Source organism: Solea solea, chromosome 15 (assembly GCF_958295425.1).
Source record: "Solea solea chromosome 15, fSolSol10.1, whole genome shotgun sequence".
NCBI lineage: Eukaryota > Metazoa > Chordata > Actinopteri > Pleuronectiformes > Soleidae > Solea > Solea solea.
In genome coordinates, this window is record NC_081148.1 from 916,791 (window position 1) to 944,151 (window position 27,361).

Genomic DNA, 27,361 nt, shown 5'->3' on the forward strand with positions numbered 1-27,361 from the left:
CCAACCTGTGGGAACTCACCAAACAAGACACAATAGTACTCAAATCCGGAGGAGGAAATGGAAGTGGATAGGCCGCACACTCAGAAGAAAGAAGTCAATCACTAAGCAGGCACTGACGTGGAACCCACAGGGCAGGAGGAAGAGAGGCAGACCGAGAACCACCTGGAGAAGAAGCACAGAACAGGAGATGAAGGACGAAGGGCTGTCGTGGCAACATCTGGAGCGAAGGGCCCAAGACCGGAGAGGATGGAAGAGCTTCGTCGATGGCCTATGTTCCTCTAGGAACTTCAAGGCCTAAGTGAGTGTGTCTGTGTGTGTGTGTGTGTGTGTGTGTGTGTGTGAGTGTGTCTCTCTCTTTGTGTGTCTGTGTGTGTGTGTGTGTGTGTCTCTCTGTGTATGTGTGTGCGGGTATTACTAATGTTGTGGGGACCTAAACTGTTTACACAGTCACATTATGGGGACTTGTCTTCCTTGTGGGGACAAAAATCAACTCCCCACAATGTAAATGACTACATTTTAAGGTGAATATATGTTTTAAGGTTAGGTTGAAGTTAGGGTTAGGATTGGGATTAAGCCAGTAGTAATTGTGGTTAAGGTTAGAGTAAGTCTCCAGGAAATGAATGTAAGTCAATGCAATGTGTGTGTGTGTGTGTGAGAGTGTGTGGTTTACAGAGACAGTGTTACTTCTGCCACAGAGCTTCAGAATGTCAGGTATGTGCTGTCGGCCTTTCTCTGCCGTCCGTCAGTGATACATGACAAAGTCTAATCCTTCACCAAGCACCAGAGCAACACTGTTTGACCTCAGTCCACACTTTAAGTGTGACTTTTGACAGATTTTTGACTGGTGTGAATGTGTGAATGTGAATGTATTAAATTGGCATTGGCTCCCAGGTGTACAGCAGCAGTGTAGTCAGTAATGGACCTGGGCAGAACAAGCTGGCACCTGCAGTCAAAGAAACTTTGTGTTAGCAAAAGAGACAGAAATATAAACATGATCTATCTTTAATTCAAACAGAATTGGTCGACACCTGGGGAAGGTGATAGGTGTCAGCTTTAGAGTTATGACATGTTGCAGTAATAAAAGTCTTCCTGTCACTTGTTGATGCACTGGCATCAGGGATATCACACATATCTGATATCCAGTGATTGCAGCTTGATTACCATGGTACAGTTCATGAGTAACAGCTGCTTGTGCGTTGTCTTTATCTGATTCAGTTCTGATGTGTTGCTGAAGGTCGTGTGAAGCCTTAACAGACAGCTTTGTTGGTTGAGCATCTAAATGATCGGCATTAGTCATGATTATTCATCACTTACTCTTATATTTTAACAACATATTGATCAATGTTACATTGATAAAAAACACTTTTTCTACTAAATTAAATTGTGTGTTTGCAGACGTGATGACATTTCTGAGGTTTCTTGAACGCATCACGTTGGCTCAACACGCTGTGAGCCCTGCATTATTTAAACTGTCATGAGCTGCACGTTAGAATATTCAGTGAATATTAAGCTTTGATTATTGTGTGTTGATCAGTGTTTTCCTTAATTTCCCAAGTGTATACTGTGTGTAATCTCATATAACATGCACACACACATATATGCATAACTGACTTTTGTGAAACCTCACTCTGGTGAAGCTCAAGACAATAAAAACTATACGGTTATTGTTGTATTTTATAAAGCATGTTATAAAAATGTTGTCATCATCAGACAGAACTTTTCCTGCTTCTTTTTTAAAGGAAACACATGTTATTTTGCTGTTACTCATGGAAACAAAGGCTCACTGCAGTTGTAACTGATGTAACTGAAGCTGTCGTGTATGTAGAAAAAAGTGTGGACAATAACAAAGACGACGTTTGCGTGATTGCAGGTTTTCACGATGGAAACCCGCATTGTCCCCGGCCTCAGGTCGCTCTGAAAGCAGCAGCGAGATTGTGCCAATGAATCGGAGCAGAACCAAAAATGTTATCTGCTCTCCAGACCAGAATCAGCGCTGTCATTCAGATAAAGGCGTGGTACACAGACACCGAGTTCACAGAGTTCATTCACGATTCACTTTGTTTTTCTTCAGAGGTGAACTGAGTGAGTGAGTGAGTGAGTGAGTGAGTGAGTGAGTGAGTGAGTGAGCGAGCGAGCGAGTGTCGCCTGCTCAGGTATTCTGTTTGTTCAGTGGAGTTTTTAACAGTAATAACTTTTTTTTTTGCATTGGGGCTGTGACAGCATGTAGGAAAGTCATCTTTTCTTCATTTTCATAATTATACTCATTTATTCATTTAATAATAAGCTTGTGCTTTGTATTTGTCTTTCATTGGCTTGAGTTTTTATCGTTACAAAATGACACATACATAAAGTTATAATCAAATAAAACCAATACATTTTTTTTTATTTTAAAGAATAGAAGATGAAAGAAAAAATGGAAGTGGGAAAAGTTACACAATATCTGACCTTTACATGTGTAACATAATGATGACAGATGAAAGTTCTTGACCTGAAAGGCGCTTTTAAATTAAATGTATTATTATTATTATTATTATTATTATTATTCATCTGTTCTTTAGGACATGCATCTTCTCTCAATGATGAAACCTTTTTTTTTCCTCATGCTTTCTCTTCAAAAATCCACATACAGAGCGGATATGACAACAGGCTAAGTTTAAAAAAACAGCATTTTTAACATTTCCTGTGCTGCAACGTCACTGAAAAATAGAAAAAAACAGACACAAACAGACAGACAGACAGACAGACAGACAGACACACACACACACACAAACAGACAGACAGACAGACAGACACACACACACACACACACAAACAGACAGACAGACACACACACACACACACAAACAGACAGACAGACACACACACACACAAACAGACAGACAGAGACACACACAAACAGACAGACAGACAGACACACACACACACACACACAAACAGACAGACAGAGACACACACAGACAGACAGACACACACACACAAGCAGGAACTACACGCTTCATACAAAGGCTTATATTAATTGAAAATTAGATTGAACAGCGTTGTTAAAGATGTTTGACTTTGAATGTTTTCAAGGTTTGAATTTTAGATCAAATGCTTTCAAATCAAAAGAAATAAATAAATACCAGAAAGTGGGCCTGGACCTAGCGTGTGTGTGTGTGTTTGAATTAACAAGCGTTAAAGGAATAAATATCTGAATATATGAAGTGATGAGATGATTGTGTATTATACACTTATAGTTGAAACCAGAAGTTTACATACACTATATAAAAAGACACATATGCTTTTTTTTCTCACTGTCTGACATGAAATCAGACAATCACTTTTCCTGTTTTAGGTCCGGTAGGATTACCAAAAATATTTCTATTTGCTAAATGCCAGAATAATGAGAGAAGGATTTTTTTTGACAATTTTTTATTACTTTCTTCAAAGTCAGAAGTTTACATACACTAAGATTATTATGCCTTTAAACAATTTGGGAAAGCCCAAATGAAGATGTCATGTCTTTGGAAGCTTCTGATAGGTTTATTGACAACATTTGAGTTAATTAGAGACACACCTGTGGATGTATTTTAAGGCACACCTGAAACACACTGCTTCTTTGTGTAACATCATGGGAAAGTCAAAAGAAATCAGCCAAGATATCAGGAAGAGAATTGTGGACTTGCACAAGTCTGGTTCATCCTTGGGTGCAATTTCCAGATGCCTGAAGGTGCCACGTTCATCTTTTCAAACAATTATACGCAAGTATAAACACCATGGGAATGTCCAGCCATCATACCGCTCAGGAAGGAGACGGGCTCTGTGTCCCAGAGATGAACGTGCTTTGGTCCGAAATGTGCATATCAACCCAAGAACAGAAGGAAAAGACACTGTGAAGATGCTGGCTGAAGCTGGTAAGAGTGTGTCATTATCCACAGTGAAACAAGTACTGTACCGACATGGGCTGAAAGACCATCTGCCAGGAAGAAGCCATTACTCCAAAAGAAACATAAAAATGCCAAATTACAGTTTGCAAATGCACACAGGGACAAAGACCTTCATTTTTGGAGACATGTCCTGTGGTCTGACGAAACTAAAATCAAACTGTTTGGCCATAATGACCATCGTTACATTTGGAGGAAAAAGAGGAAGCTTGCAAGCCTGAGAACACCATCCCAACTGTGAAATACAGGGGTGGCAGCATCATGTTGTGGGGTTGTTTTGCTGCAGGAGGGTTTGGTGCACTTCACAAAATAGATGGCATCATGAGGAAAGAACATTATGTGGAAATACTGAAGCAACATCTCAACATCAGCCAGGAAGTTGAAGCTTGGGCACTAATGGGTCTTCCAAATGGACAATGACCCGAAGCATCATGCTTCTGAATCGATCTGGAAATTGCACCCAAGGATGAACCAGACTTGTGCAAGTCCACAATTCTCTTCCTGATATCTTGGCTGATTTCTTTTGACTTTCCCATGATGTTACACAAAGAGGCAGTGTGTTTCAGGTGTGCCTTAAAATACATCCACATCCAGGTGTGTCTCTAATTAACTCAATTGCTGTCAATAAACAGAAGCTTCCAAAGACATGACATCTTCATTTGGGCTTTCCCAAATTGTTTAAAGACATAATAATCTTAGTGTATGTAAACTTCTGACTTTGAAGAAAGTCATAAAAAAATCTTTTCTCATTATTCTGGCATTTAGCAAATAGAAATAATTTTGGTAATCCTACCGGATCTAAAACAGGAAAAGTGATTGTCTGATTTCATGTCAGACAGTGAGAAAAAAAGCATATTTGTCTTTTTATATAGTGTTTGTAAACTTCTGGTTTCAACTGTGTATATATGATCCTATAGGACGTAGTTTAAGTCAAAATATAAAGTCATAATAGAAATAATAAAATTGAGACATTGCCTTTATTTTTTTGAAGTTTTTTTCTTTTAATAAATGATATTTACATGTTTTCTTGCGTTAACATAAATATTAGGGTTGCAATTTTAGATTATTTTTGACCACAAATCAAAATTTTGATCTAGTTTACAAAGATATTCATAATTTAAGAAGGTAAAATCACATTTTATAAAAACCGATTAAACATAAAATTTACAGAGTAAGTAAATTTAGCTCAGTGACTATTTTCATCTCATCTAAAGTATTAATCTTAATAATCTTGAACAAAAATTTCAAATTTAAGAGACAAATCTCACTTGTGTCCTGGCTTTGTCGTTTTTGTAAAGTAAAGCAAATCATTTCAAAAACAAAAAAGAAATGAATGAATGAACAGGGCCAGGTATTGCAGCGCTTACCCATACTTCAGATACTTTTTCTAAACTCTTAACACAGACTCACCTACAAAACACAATTGGCCAAATGGATAATTTTCTTCTCAAAAACACATTTTGTTAAACATATACTAACTCTTCATTTCAAAATAGAACTCATCTTTCTCTGCACACACTAACTTTACCAAAACTCTGGAAATCTGACTCAAAATGAAATTATTCTGTTTTCACTTCACAAGGAACAAGCAGTTAATCAAAGTACACCAGGTTTCAAAATACTGGCTATTGTTGATATTACAAAAACTGCATAGACTTTTTTTCAGTTTTACAGGTATTTGCATGCAAAACATGCAATCCACCGTTTTTACACTAAACATCTTGGTTGGGAACTGTATGTCCACATGTAATGTTCACATTCAAAAGCATTCCAATAAAAAGCAAATCATTTTTCTTTTCCTTTTAGTGTTTATTACAGAAGGTACAGTAGAAATACTGTTTACAGTATGATAGAACAGAAAAAGTTTTACAGTATTGCTTACAGTGAACAAAATATCCATGAAACACACAAGAGCATTCTGAACAAAAAAACAACAGCAAAAAGCCCAGATAAAAAGGGCAGGAACTAAAACTTCAACTAAGACTTCAAACCATTTTGTTATTGCTTGCGAACGATGGAAAGCCACATTGTCCCAGGTGATTACAAAGGTCCTCATGTTTTCACCCTCCTGATCCTGCTCTGGAACCAGGCGCTGGTGGAGATCATTGAGAAAGGCAAGGAGGCGCTCGGTATCGCAGGGTCCAACCTGACATCTTTGAAGGAGTAATCCTGCATTTGCAATTGCTGCACACGTGGTAATGTTTGTGTAAATGACCTTTAATATGCCACAGCATATGTGTTGTTTCTATAGTTATTTATTTCATAAGTAATCTCTTCGAATTAACTTGTTTCCTTTTACCGTTATTTCCTGTTTTTAGGTTGGTGCTTTTATTTTGATAGAGTGTAACCGGAAAAGGAAAAAAGACGAAGCTGCGGATAGTTAAGCGTTCGCACGGCATAAACGGGTCTATTAAAAGTGCAAAAATGTCTGCTAATGTCTACTAATAAGTTCGTTTAGCACCTGGCTGATAAGGGCACAAGCTTTGTCATCATTTCGTTTTAATGTTGTGCTTAATGCTCAATAGTAATGTGATGTCCTTTTATAGTTTTGCATTGTTTTATTCCAGTGTATTTTAAGCTAGCAATCACGCTGTTTTGGTGCGATGTAGGTCATGTCTGTCGGTCTGAAAGGGACAGTTATTTCATTTGCTTGTTTGCTAGTAATAATAAATTATTTGTATTATTATTATTATTACAATAAATTATTTGTGTGTGTATTAGTAACAATTCCTGAGGTTAAAGCTGTAAAATGACAGTTAAAAATATTGAATTTTAAGTTAAATATGTTTGTTTATTGCACTGTATTCTGAGGTTGTCATTGAGCTAAACCAGGTTAAAAGGGATTCTACATGATTGTGAATGAGGATTAATTTTCAATTAAAGGTTAAAAACACACTTTTTTAATATTTTTGAACATTATGATGTTGGTAATACTATTTTTGTTTTATTCCATAGCTCTTACGGTGTGTTCAGTGTGTTTAAGGTGTCAAAGGTTTTAATGGAGCAACGTTACCATCTATTCAGCTCAAAAATAAACACTTGTGAACCATCAGTTAAAGAGTTTGACCATCATTCAGCCGGGGACCCTACAGTTTGCCCCTCCCTGTCCTGGCACATCAATTGTGGAAACACTTTTTCCAATTACAGTTCGTCCACGTCGACGCCTTTTGGCCAGATTGAATCCTGCCTCATCTATGTATATGAATTCATGAGGGGCCGGGTTGGCCTCCAATTCCATAACTCTCTGAAACAAAGTTTATGTAAATCATGTCATTACTGTATACTATACTGTACTGTAACCTATTACTGTGTAGGTTACCTACTGAACATTGAATTGAATATACACTATACCTGGACATATTGTCGTTCCTTGACTCTCTCACTGTTCCTCTCAAAGGGAACAGTATAGAGCTGCTTCATCCACACTCTGTGTTTGGACAATGTCCACGTAATGGTTGTGAGGCTGATGCTATCGATATTGTCAAACATCTCATGGTCCTCCACAATTCTAGTTTGAATTTCATGCAGTTTTATTGCATTATTCGCAACAACCATTTCTACAATGGCAAGCTCTTGATCATTATTGAGGAGCTTTCCTCTTCCCCCAGAGGGAGGAAGACGTTGCATTCTTTAGAGAACATATGCATTACTGTATGGCCTTATTGACATGTCAAGTGAGAATAGAAGCAATAAGAAGCAATACTTACCTGTTGGTTTGTTGAAAGATGCGTATAATGGAGGCAACCGTTGACCGCCTCAAATTGGGCTATATAACACATGATTAAACAGTGGTTAAGACAAAAACAATATAACACACAATAAAACTTGTTGTGACCAAATGCAGACAAATCTATCCCATAGTTCCTTTTTTTTAAAGGTTGTTATTACTGAGCTGATTTTAAAATGAAACTCATCAAGAGTGCTGATGTTTCCAGATGTTCTGGACAACGTGCACTGAAAACTGAAAGCACACGACGCCTTTTCACCTGTTGCCGTGGCAACCTTAGCGTCAATATTAACCGTTGGTAAAGGATGACATTCAACGCAGTGCTGTTTTTCAAAAGAAAAATTATTGAATGTCATTTATGTTTTATGTGACCACAGACTGAAAATGAGGATTCAAAAAATCAATCAAACTCTTTAATATCACACCACTGAGTATTAGTTTGGACTGTTTTTGATTCTTAAGTGTGTGGTCCATGGTGACTCTGCACAGGAGTCTGTTCACGGAGAGGATTTTAAAGTGACATGCTGTCAGTGCGGCTCCTGAGCTTCAAATCAGCCATAATCAAAAGCTTCTGTAATAAAAGTCAAAGTATCAGAATTAAGAGATGGTGTAGTTCAAGTAAAAGCTGAATATTGTGAAAAGTATGAAAGATCAAATAAAAATAGAAAGAAAGAAACAGATTTTATAAAAACTGATTCAACAATAAATAAAAATATCAATGTTAATTATCTTGTACAAAAATGTCAAAATGTCATAATTTAATCTTGATGAAAAATTAAACTGCTCTTTAAATAAAATATGCTGAATTCTGCATGGCTTTGTTGTCTACAGGGAATACCATGGAGTACCATTGGGTATTAATGCTGTCTACAGCATAAAACACATGATTAAACAGTGGTCAAGACAAAAACACTCAATAAGAGACAGATATGTTTGTGACCTGGGAGTGGAGAAGCTGCCATGTGAGGATTTGACTTTTAGACACAGTTTAAAACTGAATCTTATTCTTTTATCTCCGTGTGTGTAGGGATGTCACGATGACTTGATTTCACAATTAATTGCAGTATTAAACGCTACGTTATATTAATCGTAATGTTTCCTCAATACCGTCAGAACAGATTATGCCTTAATATAGGTAGTTCAGGTACCTTATAGGTAGTTAAGGTACCATATAGGTAGTTCATGTACCATATAGATAGTTCAGGTACCATATAGGTAGTTCAGGTACCATATAGATAGTTCAGGTACCATATAGGTAGTTCAGGTACCATATAGATGGTTCAGGTACCATATAGGTAGTTCAGGTACCATATAGATAGTTCAGGTACCATATAGGTAGTTCAGGTACCATATAGGTAGTTCAGGTACCATATAGATAGTTCAGGTACCATATAGGTAGTTCAGGTACCATATAGATAGTTCAGGTACCATATAGGTAGTTCAGGTAAACGCACAGTAACTGGGTTCAATTACGCTAATGTTCAACTAACGTAACATTGAATTGGTATGAAATTAAACGTTAGCGTGTCATTTGCAATTAATTGTGTACGACACATGTAATGTGAGTTAAACGGGCATTCACTTCAAGTGACGTTATAAGTCATGTGATGTCTGCTTCATTTATTACAAATGTATTTGTGTCATTTTAATGTAAACATGAAATTAAAAAAGGTCCAGGTAGAGGTGCTGTAGCCGTTCACATCTGTTTTCAGAGAGAAATACTTTGTTGACATGTAGCGTTGTAGAATTACAGAGACGTGGAGATTTTATTCCAATTGGATTATTGTCATTTTTCTTGTACTTTTTGGTTACTTTACTTTGTTACTACATTATTTTGTTGTTGTTGTGTGTGTGTGTGTGTGTAGTGAAAAGTGCTTACATAAATGCAGACAGTTGACCACTCAAACTATACTGAGCTTGTGTTGCCCTGTCCATGACACACAGCTGTTTGCAAGGTTACTGCTTATTAGGATCATTAACGGACACTTGTGGTGTACTTTAACTCAAATAGATATGAAATATGAAATGAAATGAAAATATTTATACCAGCAGAACTGGATTATAATTTCAAATGTTTCCTCGTGTTTCCATTCGGGTTTAAACCTCTGGAAAGGGTATTCCAGGGAATAATATTATTATGTGTATCACATTTAGTGACCTGAGAATAAAGGTTGAACCTTGTGTGTTTCCTGATTTTGTGGTAGATGTAGGACTGAGGGATTTTGTACAAATACGATCAGCCCGCACCTCAAAGCTCCACACCCAAAACACAGGAAGTCATTTTCTGGAGAGGAACTGCTTAATTATCCCTGTTATTATTCCATGACTTGCTCATTAACCTCTGGCCATTGTCTCTGTTTCTACGGTGTTTTGTCTCTGGCTTGTTGTGAAGACTTTGGTCGTGTGCTTCGAGAGCATGAGCAAGTGTTTGCACTAGAATAATCCAGTTTGAGCTCAGTACTGGGCCAATACTGGTCAGAGTCTGACATAAATGCTTCATGAATATGCTGTAGATCCAGCAGAAGTGATGACATTTACCAGGGTATCTGAATGCGTCTCATGAGCTCAACACACCGTGAACCCTGTATTACTTTCACTAGTTCTCATGCACTGTGCTGTAGAATATTCAAATATTTACATCCATCCATTTTCTATCATGTTATCCTCCACAGGAGGGTCGCGGGGGTGCTGTGCCAATCTCAGCTGACAAAGGGCGATGGGTGGGGTCACACCCTGGACAGTTCACCAGTCCATCGCAGGGACACACATACAGACAAACAACCATTCACACTCACATTCACACCTATGGTTAATTTAGAGTGTCCAATTGACCTAATCCCCTAATCCCCATATTGCATGTTTTTGGACTGTGGGAGGAAGATGGAAAACCCGGAGAAAACCCACACACACAGGGGGACACACATGTGACCTCCATGCAGAGAGGCCCATGTTCAACCGGGGCTCGAACCCGGGTCTTGCTGCAAAGGCAAGAGTGCTAACCACTACACCAACCATGCAGCCATATTCAAATATTTGACATTGAATTTTAAAATAGCATTTTTGCCATCAATGACCGCCCTTCATTGTGAATTGATTTTCAATAACATTTTGTCTTTATAAGATTTTAAAGGCTTCACGTCTGGAGCTTAAATGCTAGTGTGTTAGCGACTAAGTCCACTAGCTTAAATGCAAGTGCGTTAGCTATAAAGTCAGCTAGCTTAAATGCTAGTGTGTTAGTGACAAAGTCCGCTAGCTTAAATGCTAGTGTGTTAGCTATAAAGTCCGCTATCTTAAATGTTAATGTGTTAGCGAGTAAGTCAGCTAGCTTAAATGCAGAAGTGAGCAGAAGTGAGATCAGAAGCCTCAGCCAAAGATTAGCGCTGTAACAGCCACAGTTTAGTTCTTCTGCAGTGTGTTTTTCATTCAACGGTGAAAACACACGCAGCTTCTGAAGCAGCAGTAACATTGAGGAGCCTAATCGATTCACAGAAATCAAACAACTCTAATTCAAATACAAAGTTTATGGTTTTAAGACCCACAATACTGTGATTTGAAGCATGCAGTGGCTTCCTAGAAATTTCAACTTGCATAATTTAGAAAAGAAATGAAAATCCCTCATTGTGTTTGATTCCTGGGTTTGTGCTGATGCATCACAGTTTATCTGCTGTTTGTTGCATTTGCTGTCATTGATTTTGATTTGCCAACATGTTGTGTTTGTGACGCAGACTGTTTCCCTCGGCCATGGTCCATCACTGCATGCATGTTACATAATGTTGTGGTAGTGATATTTAAATATTGATGAGCTGTCATTCTCTCAGTACTGTGTGTGTGTGTGTGTGTGTGTGTGTGTGTGTGCGAGAGACAGGACCTAACTCAGCCAAACTCTGTGGGTTTTTCCTTATATGGATTTTTTTGTGCTGTGCTCTCTCTATGAGCTTTGACATCAGAATCTAACTCGTTTAATTTCAGCTCATGAGGCCAGACTTGATTTCCCTGACATGTAGACTTAGTCTTTTGTCTTTTGGTTGAACTTTGTCCTTCTCCTCCTCTTAAAGAGTAAATGTCTTCTTTCTCTTTTGACTCATCTCCTCCTGCACTGAATAAGCCCTTCTCAATCAAAACAAACACATAAAAGTGGACTTAAATATACACATTTCAGTGTATTCATGATTCATAAATGCAAGTTTTCAGGTTTTCAGCTACTTAAATGTGAGTATTTTCTGTTTTAACCAGAAAAACTGAATGTCTTCGTGTTCTAGGCAAAACAAGTCGAGGATATTGTCAATTGTGACCTTTCATGGACCAAATAACTAAATATAAAATGATCAAGAAATAATAGTGTGCTGCAGCCCTATGATCTGGTTTAATTACATGGCTTAAAACTGGACATTTAGACTCCTTGTGTGCACCTGTGACATTAAAACATGTCTAATATTAAAGCGGCCATAGCATGGTCCTATCTCACTTATATGTGAGATATGGAGGTATACTTACAAACATGAAGTCATTTTTATGGTCAAAAACGGACTAGGAGGCGCTGCTGTTTAGAGGAGTGGTGAAATTCGCCAGTGACATAACTAGTCAACGGAAGTGCTGTTCCGCTTCGCAGAGCTCAGGAAAACAATCAAACCCTGAACTCTCAGCAGTGGCTGAACTGATTGTTATGGACTTTTAGGGCTTCATAGACGAGGTTATGACGCAGATACACACAATAATGCAGCGCTAATTGGCACTTCCGGGCTATGTCTTCTTTAATATATGATTTAATAAATTTTTTTACTGATTACATTTATATCTGGTGTTATTAATGATGTCCACACAGTTTGCATCACATCCTCCTTTTGTTTGTGGAGGTATAAGAAAACATGGAAGTAAGATCTTAGTCTGTGAAGCTGAATCATCGTCTTTGCATTGTTTTGTTTTTGTAACTTTAGTGTTTGAAAATTGACCTAAATAGCACAGACATCAATAGACTCAAAAATGGCTGTTTTTGTTCATGCAGTCCGGTTTACAAAGCAACTCAAGCTTCACTTTTCTGCAGTGTTGCCAATTAAGCACGACTGTTGCTATATGTAGCGAGTTTTCAGAGCCCTCTCATGACTCTTTCTTTAAAAATGAACTTTTTCTGGTGTTTTTCGAGACTTTTGGAGACTGTGACGTTAAAGCATGTGTCGTGTCGTAAAGGTGTTTGCACATCACACACGTCACAGTCTCCTACAGCGTCCATTCCAATTACATTCACATGGTCAATTATGCAAATGATGTGATGATGTCATTTAGCAGTTTCGAGGGACAGCTACTTTCCTTACGGAGGAGTTGGCTACACTGGTTAAAAATGAATTATAATAGTACTACAGTAGTTGATTGCATGTTGCAGTTTTGAGAGTTCCCTGACAGTCAGAATTAAATGTTGCCTAAATGAAGTTTAATTATCAATAACCCAGTGGTCTAGTGTGAAGGGAACTTGTCTTGTAACTGGAGGGCGAACAGGTCCAGGGCTGGATCCCCATTGCTCCCAATTGATTGAGTTAATAAGAAACTCTAAATCGTCCCAATCCTAGAAAAAATCTAAACAATGTAAATCATCCTCATCTGAATTAAAATAATCTGTTTGAAATATGAACAAAAACTTTCGGTGACTTCATTTCCATGAACAGCAATAATCCCACCTTATTCTGAACTGACTTTCTACATGGAATGCTAATAGATGCTTCCACGCTACTGTTGTGAAAACTTCCAGTTGTATGGTCTAAGGAAGGAACTTGGTTGATTAGTGGGTTTGGTGAATGCTTGTTTTTTAATCTGTTTAAAGACTAATGTGTTAATCTTGTCTATGACGGAGGTCTTCAACAGGGGGTCAGCAGGGGGGTCACGAAAGTTTTGTTTGATTAGACATTTTTTATATTCCCCCTGCACTTTTTTCCACAAATTGAAATGTCTTTAAATACACATTAACATGAATCCAACACACTGTAGTGAACAGATGGAGGCAGAAGATGTATTTCAGTCAGCAATGCACACATTCCGCGACACACAGGAGCTCTTTGAAGCTGGGCACCGGTTCATTCACAACACCTGTCCCATCAACGAGGAATCACAACAATACCAGGTACCAGGACCTCGCGGTACTCTGCGGGGCTCTGCGTTAATGCCGTTAGTTGTTCATCTTGTTGCTAGGAGACCGTACACTGACCATAACAAGAGAGGGGAGACTCTGCTTAAATCTTCTCCATAAACCCGTCCCGATGTTGCTTCCCTCCTCTGCATCCCCGTGTGTCTGTGTATTATTTGAATATCTTAGTATTGAATGCACAATAACAAGGTACATTTATACATGGCACTATAGGACCAATTTAATATAAAACACAATTTTATACAATATATATAAGTAGGGGATCAGTTTGGGGGTCCTTGGCCTGGAAAACGTTGAAGACTCCTGGTCTATGAGAACAGAGAGAACTTAAAGGAACAAAGCTAACTATGGTCTTGTTGCAGGAGTAGTTCGGAGCGTCGGAAGGAGAAGTCCCGCGACGCCGCCCGATGCAGACGTAGCAAAGAGACAGAGGTTTTCTATGAGCTGGCTCACCAGCTGCCCCTCCCACACAGCATCAGCGCTCACCTGGACAAGGCCTCCATCATGAGGCTGACCATCAGCTTCCTGCGCACACGCAAGCTGCTGGCCACAGGTATGGACTCACACACACACACACATATATACATATACACATACACACACATACACACCACACACGCATACACACACATACACACACTCACACGCACACGCACACGCACACGCACACACGCTCACACACACACAGTCTTCAGTCGGTGGTTACAAACATTAAAGGCGACCTAGACCGGAAGCTCCAATTAACGCTGCGTTTGTGTGTGTATCTGCGTCATGACCTCGTTTATGAAACCCTAAAGTTTCAGAACAACAGTTCAGCCACTGCTGAAAAAATAGTGTTGTATTGTTTTCCTGGGCTCTGCGAAGCGAATCGGCACTTCCTTAATTTGATGTCGTCATCAGAAATCCTCACCACTCCTCTCACCACCGTAGCGCCTCCTGGTGCGGGCACTAGTCCGGGCACATCCGGTTGCGTACATTCAACCGCAGAAGAAGAAGAACTACTCTCGTTGTAGCTGCTGAGATGCAGAGCATCCACCGTGCCAGAGGGGGAGCTGTGTATCTGAGAGCTGGCCTATCTATTACGTCACTTCCAGGTACCTGGCCAATCACAGGACAGTGGGAAAGCTCTCGTTGGCTGGCCAATCACAACACAGTCCACGTTCTGGGGGTGTGGTTTTGGTCTGAAACAGCGCGGCTGACGAGAGAGTCAGTGAGGAGATATTTTGATCGGCTCATTTGCAGCGATTAGGAGGTTTTTAACCATGAAAACAAGTTAATATATGTAAGTAGACCTCCATAACTAACATATATATGTGACCATGAAAACAAGTTAATATATGTAAGTAGACCTCCATAACTAACATATATGTGACCGTGAAAACAAGTTAATATATGTAAGTAGACCTCCATAACTAACATATATATGTGACCATGAAAACAAGTTAATATATGTAAGTAGACCTCCATAACTAACATATATGTGACCGTGAAAACAAGTTAATATATGTAAGTAGACCTCCATAACTAACATATACGTGACCATGAAAACAAGTTAATATATGTAAGTAGACCTCCATAACTAACATACTGTATATGTGACTGTTAAAACAAGTTAATATATGTAAGTAGACCTCCATAACTAACATATATGTGACCGTGAACACAAGTTAATATATGTAAGTAGACCTCCATAACTAACATATATGTGACCATGAAAACAAGTTAATATATGTAAGTAGACCTCCATAACTAACATATATGTGACCATGAAAACAAGTTAATATATGTAAGTAGACCTCCATAACTAACATACTGTATATGTGACCGTTTAAACAAGTTAATATATGTAAGTAGACCTCCATAACTAACATATATGTGACCGTGAACACAAGTTAATATATGTAAGTAGACCTCCATAACTAACATATATGTGACCATGAAAACAAGTTAATATATGTAAGTAGACCTCCATAACTAACATATATGTGACCATGAAAACAAGTTAATATATGTAAGTAGACCTCCATAACTAACATATATGTGACCATGAAAACAAGTTAATATATGTAAGTAGACCTCCATAACTCACATATACGTGACCATGAAAACAAGTTAATATATGTAAGTAGACCTCCATAACTCACATATACGTGACCATGAAAACAAGTTAATATATGTAAGTAGACCTCCATAACTAACATATACGGGACCATGAAAACAAGTTAATATATGTAAGTAGACCTCATAACTAACATATACGTGACCATGAAAACAAGTTAATATATGTAAGTAGACCTCCATAACTAACATATATGTGACCATGAAAACAAGTTAATATATGTAAGTAGACCTCCATAACTAACATATATGTGACCATGAAAACAAGTTAATATATGTAAGTAGACCTCCATAACTAACATATATGTGACCATGAAAACAAGTTAATACATGTAAGTAGACCTCCATAACTAACATATACGTGACCATGAAAACAAGTTAATATATGTAAGTAGACCTCCATAACTAACATATATGTGACCATGAAAACAAGTTAATATATGTAAGTAGACCTCCATGACTAACATATACGTGACCGTGAAAACAAGTTAATATATGTAAGTAGACCTCCATGACTAACATATACGTGACCGTGAAAACAAGTTAAAAAAGTAAGTAGACCTCCATAACTAACATATATGTGACCATGAAAACAAGTTAATATATGTAAGTAGACCTCCATAACTCACATATACGTGACCATGAAAACAAGTTAATATATGTAAGTAGACCTCCATAACTAACATATATGTGACCATGAAAACAAGTTAATATATGTAAGTAGACCTCCATAACTCACATATACGTGACCATGAAAACAAGTTAATATATGTAAGTAGACCTCCATAACTAACATATATGTGACCATGAAAACAAGTTAATATATGTAAGTAGACCTCCATAACTAACATATACGTGACCATGAAAACAAGTTAATATATGTAAGTAGACCTCCATAACTAACATATATGTGACCATGAAAACAAGTTAATATATGTAAGTAGACCTCCATAACTAACATACTGTATATGTGACCGTGAAAACAAGTTAATATATGTAAGTAGACCTCCATAACTAACATATATGTGACCCGTGAACACAAGTTAATATATGTAAGTAGACCTCCATAACTAACATATATGTGACCATGAAAACAAGTTAATATATGTAAGTAGACCTCCATAACTCACATATACGTGACCATGAAAACAAGTTAATATATGTAAGTAGACCTCCATAACTAACATATATGTGACCATGAAAACAAGTTAAAGGCGACATAGAATGCTTGTATCACACATATATGTTAGTTATGGAGGTCTACTTACATATATTAACTTGTTTTCATGATTAAAAACCTCCTAATCGCTGCAAATGAGCCGATCAAAATATCTCCTCACTGACGCTGTCCTCAGCCGCGCTGTTTCAGACCAAACAGTTGCTGTGATTGGCCAGCCAACGAGAGCTTTCCTACTGTCCTGTGATTGGCCAGGTACCTGGAAGTGACGTAATAGATAAGCCAGCTCTCAGATACACAGCTCCCCCTCTGGCACGGTGGATGCTCTGCATCTCAGCAGCTACAACGAGAGTAGTTCTTCTTCTTCTGCGGTTGAATGTACGCAACCGGATGTGCCCGGACTAGTGCCCGCACCGGGAGGCGCTACGGTGGTGAGGATTTCTGATGACGACATCAAATTAAGGAAGTGTCGATCCGCTTCGCAGAGCCCAGGAAAACAATACAACACTATTTTCTCAGCAGTGGCTGAACTGTTTGTTCTGAAACTTTAGGGTTTCATAAACGAGGTAATGACGCAGATACACACACAAACGCAGCGTTAATTGGAGCTTCCGGTCTATGTCACCTTCAATATATGTAAGTAGACCTCCATAACTCACATATACGTGACCATGAAAACAAGTTAATATATGTAAGTAGACCTCCATAACTAACATATATGTGACCATGAAAACAAGTTAATATATGTAAGTAGACCTCCATAACTAACATACTGTATATGTGACCGTGAAAACAAGTTAATATATGTAAGTAGACCTCCATAACTAACATATATGTGACCGTGAACACAAGTTAATATATGTAAGTAGACCTCCATAACTAACATATATGTGACCATGAAAACAAGTTAATATATGTAAGTAGACCTCCATAACTAACATATATGTGACCATGAAAACAAGTTAATATATGTAAGTAGACCTCCATAACTAACATATATGTGACCATGAAAACAAGTTAATATATGTAAATAGACCTCCATAACTCACATATACGTGACCATGAAAACAAGTTAATATATGTAAGTAGACCTCCATAACTCACATATACGTGACCATGAAAACAAGTTAATATATGTAAGTAGACTCTCATAACTAACATATACGGGACCATGAAAACAAGTTAATATATGTAAGTAGACCTCATAACTAACATATACGTGACCATGAAAACAAGTTAATATATGTAAGTAGACCTCCATAACTAACATATACATGACCATGAAAACAAATTAATATATGTTAGTAGACCTCCATAACTAACATATACGTGATCATGAAAACAAGTTAATATATGTTAGTAGACCTCCATAACTAACATATACGTGACCATGAAAACAAGTGAATATATGTAAGTAGACCTCCATAACTAACATATATATGTGACCATGAAAACAAGTTAATATATGTAAGTAGACCTCCATAACTAACATATATGTGACCATGAAAACAAGTTAATATATGTAAGTAGACCTCCATAACTAACATATACGTGACCATGAAAACAAGTTAATATATGTAAGTAGACCTCCATAACTAACATATATGTGACCATGAAAACAAGTTAATATATGTAAGTAGACCTCCATAACTAACATATATGTGACCGTGAAAACAAGTTAATATATGTAAGTAGACCTCCATAACTAACATATATGTGACCATGAAAACAAGTTAATATATGTAAGTAGACCTCCATAACTAACATATACATGACCATGAAAACAAGTTAATATATGTAAGTAGACCTCCATAACTCACATATACGTGACCATGAAAACAAGTTAATATATGTAAGTAGACCTCCATAACTAACATATATATGTGACCATGAAAACAAGTTAATATATGTAAGTAGACCTCCATAACTAACATATATGTGACCATGAAAACAAGTTAATATATGTAAGTAGACCTCCATAACTAACATACTGTATATGTGACCGTGAAAACAAGTTAATATATGTAAGTAGACCTCCATAACTAACATATATGTGACCGTGAACACAAGTTAATATATGTAAGTAGACCTCCATAACTAACATATATGTGACCATGAAAACAAGTTAATATATGTAAGTAGACCTCCATAACTAACATATATGTGACCATGAAAACAAGTTAATATATGTAAGTAGACCTCCATAACTAACATATATGTGACCATGAAAACAAGTTAATATATGTAAGTAGACCTCCATAACTCACATATACGTGACCATGAAAACAAGTTAATATATGTAAGTAGACCTCCATAACTCACATATACGTGACCATGAAAACAAGTTAATATATGTAAGTAGACTCTCATAACTAACATATACGGGACCATGAAAACAAGTTAATATATGTAAGTAGACCTCATAACTAACATATACGTGACCATGAAAACAAGTTAATATACTGTATGTAAGTAGACCTCCATGACTAACATATACGTGACCATGAAAACAAGTTAATATATGTTAGTAGACCTCCATAACTAACATATACGTGACCATGAAAACAAGTTAATATACTGTATGTAAGTAGACCTCCATGACTAACATATACGTGACCATGAAAACAAGTTAATATATGTTAGTAGACCTCCATAACTAACATATACGTGACCATGAAAACAAGTTAATATATGTTAGTAGACCTCCATAACTAACATATACATGACCATGAAAACAAGTGAATATATGTAAGTAGACCTCCATAACTAACATATATATTTGACCATGAAAACAAGTTAATATATGTAAGTAGACCTCCATAACTAACATACACGTGACCATGAAAACAAGTTAATATATGTAAGTAGACCTCCATAACTAACATATACGTGACCATGAAAACAAGTTAATATATGTTAGTAGACCTCCATAACTAACATATACGTGACCATGAAGACAAGTTAATATATGTAAGTAGACCTCCATAACTAACATATATATGTGACCATGAAAACAAGTTAATATATGTAAGTAGACCTCCATAACTAACATATATGTGACCATGAAAACAAGTTAATATATGTAAGAAGACCTCCATAACTAACATATATGTGACCATGAAAACAAGTTAATATATGTAAGTAGACCTCCATAACTAACATATATGTGACCATGAAAACAAGTTAATATAAGTAAGTAGACCTCCATAACTAACATATATGTGTGACCATGAAAACAAGTTAATATATGTAAGTAGACCTCCATAACTAACATATACGTGACCATGAAAACAAGTTAATATATGTAAGTAGACCTCCATAACTAACATATACGTGACCATGAAAACAAGTTAATATATCTAAGTAGACCTCCATAACTAACATATATGTGACCATGAAAACAAGTTAATATATGTAAGTAGACCTCCATAACTAACATATACGTGACCATGAAAACAAGTTAATATATTTAAGTAGACCTCCATAACTAACATATATGTGACCATGAAAACAAGTTAATATATGTAAGTAGACCTCCATAACTAACATATATGTGACCGTGAAAACATTACATTACATTACATTACATTACATGTCATTTAGCAGACGCTTTTATCCAAAGCGACTTACAATAAGTGCATTTAAACATTTGGGTACAAATAAGAGCTAGAAGTAAGTAAGAGCTTCAAGTAAATCAAACTATGAAGTGCTAGTCATAAGTGCGATATATATATATATATATATTTTTTTTTTGTCGTCGTCATTATCGTCTTAGTCGAGGTAGAGTCGGAAGAAATGTGTTTTTAGTCGGCGGCGGAAGATGTGGAGGCTTTCCGCTGTCCGGATGTCGATGGGGAGCTCGTTCCACCATTTGGGAGCGAGGACAGTGAACAGTCTCGAGTTCTGTAAATGCCTCTGCGATCCTCTCAGTGAGGGGGCAGCGAGCCGGTTTGTCGATGCAGAGCGAAGTGGGCGGGCTGGGGTGTAGGTTTTGATCATGTCCTGGATGTAGGCTGGACCGGGTCCGTGTGTAGCATGGAACGCAAGCACTAGAGTCTTGAAGCGGATGCGAGCAGCTACAGGAAGCCAGTGAAGGGAGCGGAGGAGAGGTGTAGTGTGGGAGAATTTTGGTAAGTTGAAGACCAGTCGAGCTGCTGCATTCTGGATGAGTTGCAGGGGTCGTATGGCACACGTAGGGAGACAAGCCAGGAGGGAGTTGCAGTAATCCAAGCGTGAGATGACAAAAGCCTGGACCAGAACCTGTGCCGCCTTCTGGGTTAGAAGAGGCCGTATCCTTCTGATGTTGTGCAACATGTATCTGCAAGATCGAGCTGTTGCAGCAATGTTGGCAGTGAGGGAGAGATGGTCATCAAGTGTCACACCCAGGTTCCTTGCGGTATGAGACGGAGCTACCACAGAGTTGTCGAGGGTGATGGTTAGGTCTGTGGTGGGAGAGCCCTTTCCTGGGAGAAAAAGAAACTCAGTCTTGTTGGGATTGAGTTTCAGGTGATGGTCAGACATCCACTGAGAGATGTCGGTCAGACAAGCGGAGATCCGTTCTGCTACATTTGTGTCGGAGCTGGGAAAAGAGAGGATGAGTTGGGTGTCGTCGGCGTAGCTGTGATAGGAAAAACCATGAGAGAGAATAACAGAACCAAGAGAGTTGGTGTATAGAGAGAAGAGGAGAGGGCCCAAGACAGAACCCTGAGGGACCCCAGTAGCTAGAGGACAGGGTTCCGTTAATAATTAATTAATTATAATTAACTAATTAATTAATTAATTAAAAATAACGGATTAATTAATCCGTTAACAAGTTAATATATGTAAGTAGACCTCCATAACTAACATATATGTGACCGTGAAAACAAGTTAATATATGTAAGTAGACCTCCATAACTAACATATACGTGACCATGAAAACAAGTTAATATATGTAAGTAGACCTCCATAACTCACATATACGTGACCATGAAAACAAGTTAATATATGTAAGTAGACCTCCATAACTAACATATATATGTGACCATGAAAACAAGTTAATATATGTAAGTAGACCTCCATAACTAACATATATGTGACCATGAAAACAAGTTAATATATGTAAGTAGACCTCCATAACTAACATATATGTGACCATGAAAACAAGTTAATATATGTAAGTAGACCTCCATAACTAACATATACATGACCATGAAAACAAGTTAATATATGTAAGTAGACCTCCATAACTAACATATACATGACCATGAAAACAAGTTAATATATGTAAGTAGACCTCCATAACTAACATATACGTGACCATGAAAACAAGTTAATATATGTAAGTAGACCTCCATAACTAACATATATGTGACCATGAAAACAAGTTAATATATGTAAGTAGACCTCCATAACTAACATATACGGGACCATGAAAACAAGTTAATATATGTAAGTAGACCTCCATAACTCACATATACGTGACCATGAAAACAAGTTAATATATGTAAGTAGACCTCCATAACTAACATATATGTGTGACCATGAAAACAAGTTAATATATGTAAGTAGACCTCCATAACTAACATATACGTGACCATGAAAACAAGTTAATATATGTAAGTAGACCTCCATAACTAACATCAGAATCAGAATCAGAATCAGCTTTATTGGCCAAGTATGTAACACATACAAGGAATTCGACTCCGGTTTTTCAAACACACGCTGTACATGAAACATAGACATCAACATAACTTAACATACATTTGACAAGAGTGAATAAAAAAGGTGACCAGAGGTCCGGTTTATTTTTAAATATATATATATATATAAACGATAAAGTGCAGATAGTGAATAGATAAATAAACAAAAAAACTGGTCAAGTGTTCAGTAATGTGACGGCCTGGGGGAAGAAACTGTTCTTGTGTCTAGCAGTTTTGGTGTACAGTGTTCTGTAACGCCTGCCAGAGGGAAGAAGATCAAACAGGTTATTTCCGGGATGTGATGGATCTGCAGAGATACTACCTGCCCGTTTCTTGACTCTGGATGTGTTCAAGTCCTGGATGGTGGGCAGTTTGACACCAATGATTCTCTCTGCAGTCCTGATGGTGCGATTCAGTCTGTTTCTGTCCTGTTTGGTGGCTGATGCAAACCAAACGATGATGGAGGTGCAGAGAACAGACTGGACTATTGCTGTGTAGAACTGGATCAGCAGCTCCTGGGGCAGGTTGTACTTCCTGAGCTGTCGCAGGAAGTAAAGCCTCTGCTGGGCCTTTTTGACTATGGAGTCAATGTTTGGTGCCCACTTTAGGTCATGGGAGATGGTGGATCCTAGAAACCTGAAGGTTTCCACAGCAGACACAGTGTTATTGAGGATGGTGAGGGGGGGCAGAGCAGGGGAGTTACTCCTGAAGTCCACTGTCATCTCCACAGTTTTGAGCGTGTTCAGCTCCAGGTTGTTCTGACCACACCAGAGGACCAGTTGTTCCACCTCCCGTCTGTATGCAGACTCGTCACCGTCCCGGATGAGGCCGATGACTGTTTTGTCGTCTGCAAACTTCAGGAGTTTGACAGATGGGTCACTCGAGGTGCAGTCGTTAGTATAGAGGGAGAAGAGCAGTGGGGAGAGCACACATCCCTGGGGGGCGCCAGTGCTGATTGTCCGGGTGCTGGAAGTGATTTTCCCCAGTCTCACCTGCTGGCTCCTATCTGTGAGGAAGTTTGTAATCCACTGACAGGTGGGGGCTGAGACGGAGAGCTGGGTGAGTTTGGAGTGCAGGATGTCCGGGATGATGGTGTTGAACGCCGAGCTGAAGTCCACAAACAGGATCCTAGCATATGTCCCTGGGGAGTCGAGGTGATGCAGGATGTAATTCAGACCCATATTGATGGCATCATCCACTGACCTGTTTGCCCGATATGCAAACTGCAGGGGGTCCAGCAGGGGGCCTGTGATGTCCTTCAGGTGGCACAACACCAGTCTCTCAAAGGCCTTCATGACCACAGACGTCAGGGCCACGGGCCTGTAGTCATTTAGACCTGAGATTGCTGGTTTCTTGGGGACCGGGATTATTGTAGAGTGTTTGAAGCAGGAGGGGACTTCACACAGCTCCAGTGATCTGTTGAAGATCTGAGTAAAGATGGGGGCCAGCTGGTCGGCACAGACCTTCAGACAGGAGGGTGACACGCCGTCTGGGCCTGGAGCTTTCCTGGACTTCTGTTTCCTGAAGAGCTGACACACATCTTCTTCACAGATCCTGAGTGATGGTGGGGGGTCAGGAGGGAGGGGTGATGGTGGTGCAGGGGGAGATGAGGGTTGTTTGATGTTGGATCGGGTGATGGGTGTGAATGTTGGCTTCTCAAACCTGCAGTAGAAGACATTCAGGTCGTCAGCCAGTTCACGGTTCGCTGCTATGTGGGGGGATGGTCTCCTGTAGTTGGTGAGCTCTTGTAGACCTCTCCACACTGACGCAGGCTTGTTAGCTGAGAACCTGTTTTTCAGCTTCTCAGTGTAACACCTCTTTGCCACTTTGATCTCCTTTGTCAGTGAGTTCCTGGTAGTATTGTACAGGACTCTGTCCCCACTTCTGTAGGCCTCCTCCTTGGCCTGACGAAGCAGCCTTAGTTTAGCAGTGAACCAAGGTTTATTGTTGTTGTATGTGCAGAAGGTTTTGGTCGGCACACACATGTCCTCACAAAACCTGGTGTAGCATGTCACAGTGTCAGTGAGTTCATCCAGATCTGTAGCAGCAGCCACAAAAACACTCCAATCTGTGCAGTCAAAGCAGGCCTGTAACTCCAACTTTGACTCTGTGGTCCACCTCTTCACAGTCTTCACTACAGGCTTAGCAGATTTGAATTTCTGCCTGTAGTTTGGGAGAAGATGGATCATGCAGTGATCAGAGAGCCCCAAGGCTGCACGGGGGACAGAGCGATATGCATCCTTTAAGATGGTGTAGCAATGGTCCAGAGTGTTTTTGTCCCTAGTGGGACACTTAACATGTTGTTTGTATTTTGGCAGTTCACGGCTGAGGTTTGCTCTGTTAAAGTCCCCAAGAACAATGAGCAGGGAATCTGGATGTTTCCTCTCCATGTCCGTTATCTGGTCAGCCAAGTGTTGTAAAGCCTCAGTAACACACGCCTGAGGTGGGATGTAAACACCAACCAGAATAAACGAGGAGAACTCCCGCGGTGAATAAAACGGCTTGCAGTTTATGAAAAAAGACTCCAAGTGAGGGCTGCATGATTTGCGCAACACTGTGACATCTGTACACCAACCTTCGTTAATATAGAAGCAGATTCCACCTCCCTTCCTCTTCCCCGAGAGCTCCGTTACGCGGTCCGCACGGAGAAGTTGAAAGTCTGGAAGATGTAATCCGGTGTCCGGGATGTATTCACTGAGCCAGGTTTCAGTAAAACACAGGGCAGCAGATCTGTGAAGGTCCGAGTTTCTACTGTTGAGAAGCAGCAGTTCCTCCATTTTATTGTTCAGGGAGCGGACATTCGCCAGATGTATAGACGGGAGCGCTGTCCGAAAACCCCGCTGTCTGAGCTTAACGAGCGCGCCGGCTCGCTTGCCCCGTCTGCGTCTCCTGAACATCCTACAGAGAGCTGCTGCTCCTCCAACTAAAAGTTCCGTGAAAACACCAGAATCGCTGGGAAACGGCGAAAAAGTGTGACCAGTTGAATGCTCAGACTGTAAAAGTTCCTCTCGAGTGTATTGGATGATGGAGGGACAACTTAGAACGCGACAAATAAACAAAAACAAACAAAGTACTGCGGAGCGAAGCACCGAGGCAGCCGTCCGTGGCGCCATCTTGATCTGTAATGGTCATGGTCACATATATGTGACCATGAAAACAAGTTAATATATGTAAGTAGACCTCCATAACTAACATATACGTGACCATGAAAACAAGTTAATATATGTAAGTAGACCTCCATAACTAACATATATGTGACCATGAAAACAAGTTAATATATGTAAGTAGACCTCCATAACTAACATATACGTGACCATGAAAACAAGTTAATATATGTAAGTAGACCTCCATAACTAACATATATGTGACCATGAAAACAAGTTAATATATGTAAGTAGACCTCCATAACTAACATATATGTGTGATACAAGCATTCGATGTCACCTTAAAAGATAAGACATATTTTTTGTGTGAATAATAATGAATTTCATAAGATCATAATAAGTCATGAAGTGTGGCACATTAAAAAGTTATAGAGACATAGTAGATATAGACATGATGAACCAATCCAGATAATCTGTATTATTATTGTGTTTAAAAGAACAAACAAACAAACAATGAGATGACGCTGTAGGGCAGATTAGCGTACGTGTGTGTGTGTGTGTGAGACGAACTGTAAAGCGACATTGGAAAGTATTTGTCGGAGCTTTTTTAGTTTTGATTTTCCCTGTCTCCCCGTCCTCTGTCTCGGTCTTTAAAATTAGAAGCTGAGGAAGTTTGACACAGACACAGAGCTATTGTTCTGGAAATCCTTCAGTGTGTCTGTGTTCAACATGAGATCACAGCAACCAAATGAAAAATAGTCCTGAACAAATAGATGTTTGACATTTCTATTTGTCTGTGTAATTCCTGAATGTTTGCGCTGTGTGACGCCATCTGATCGTAATCTTTAAAAGAACCTGCTCGTCTCTCATGATCGTCTCCTTATGTAACGTGATGTTTTTGGTACAGTGACATAATGATGCTTACAAACCTGAACTGTGACGTTTCGTCTCATTTCCTCTGATCTGTGATTTAGTCGCAGTTTTAACCTCATACTTTCACTCAGGGCCTGACCAAGACTTTATGGGGCCCTACTGATACAAATGTAAAACCATAAATCACATGAATTATAGTTTTTTAATGATTCTAGTTAAAGTAAAATCACAAACGTGGCCTCGGATTCATTTACACTTTTATTTCAAAGTCAAGCACAAAAAGTGTGTGTTTTTTACTGTAAAGCAGTTTCATGACACTCGTGGCTGTCAGATTTGAACAGATTATCCTGTCGTGTGACAGATTAACAGACACAATTCATGTCTTCATGATTTCAAATTGTAAGTATTGAACATAGATCAGCTGTTATTTATGATAATTGGGGACGTGGACTCAGAACTTGTCTTCTCGGCCGTGACTTCATCCAGTTTTTTACGTTTCTTAGCACAAAACATTGCACAAACACAACAGCCGTGACGTGACCTCAGATCCTGGTCTGGACCGGATCATGTCATCAGGATTCAAAACATTGAAAATCACTCACAAAGTTCATTGTGTTTGTGGTCG

At 38.8% G+C, this 27,361-nt stretch overlaps 1 protein-coding gene across 1 annotated transcript in view; it reads left to right on the plus strand.

The window, feature by feature from the left end:
- epas1b (endothelial PAS domain protein 1b) overlaps window positions 1-27,361 on the plus strand; it is an 83,582-nt gene that overhangs the window by 19,379 nt on the left and 36,842 nt on the right. The window contains exon 2 of the mRNA XM_058650896.1: window positions 14,146-14,336. Coding sequence (XP_058506879.1) covers window positions 14,146-14,336 — 191 coding nt within the window. The remainder of the gene's footprint in view (window positions 1-14,145; window positions 14,337-27,361) is intronic.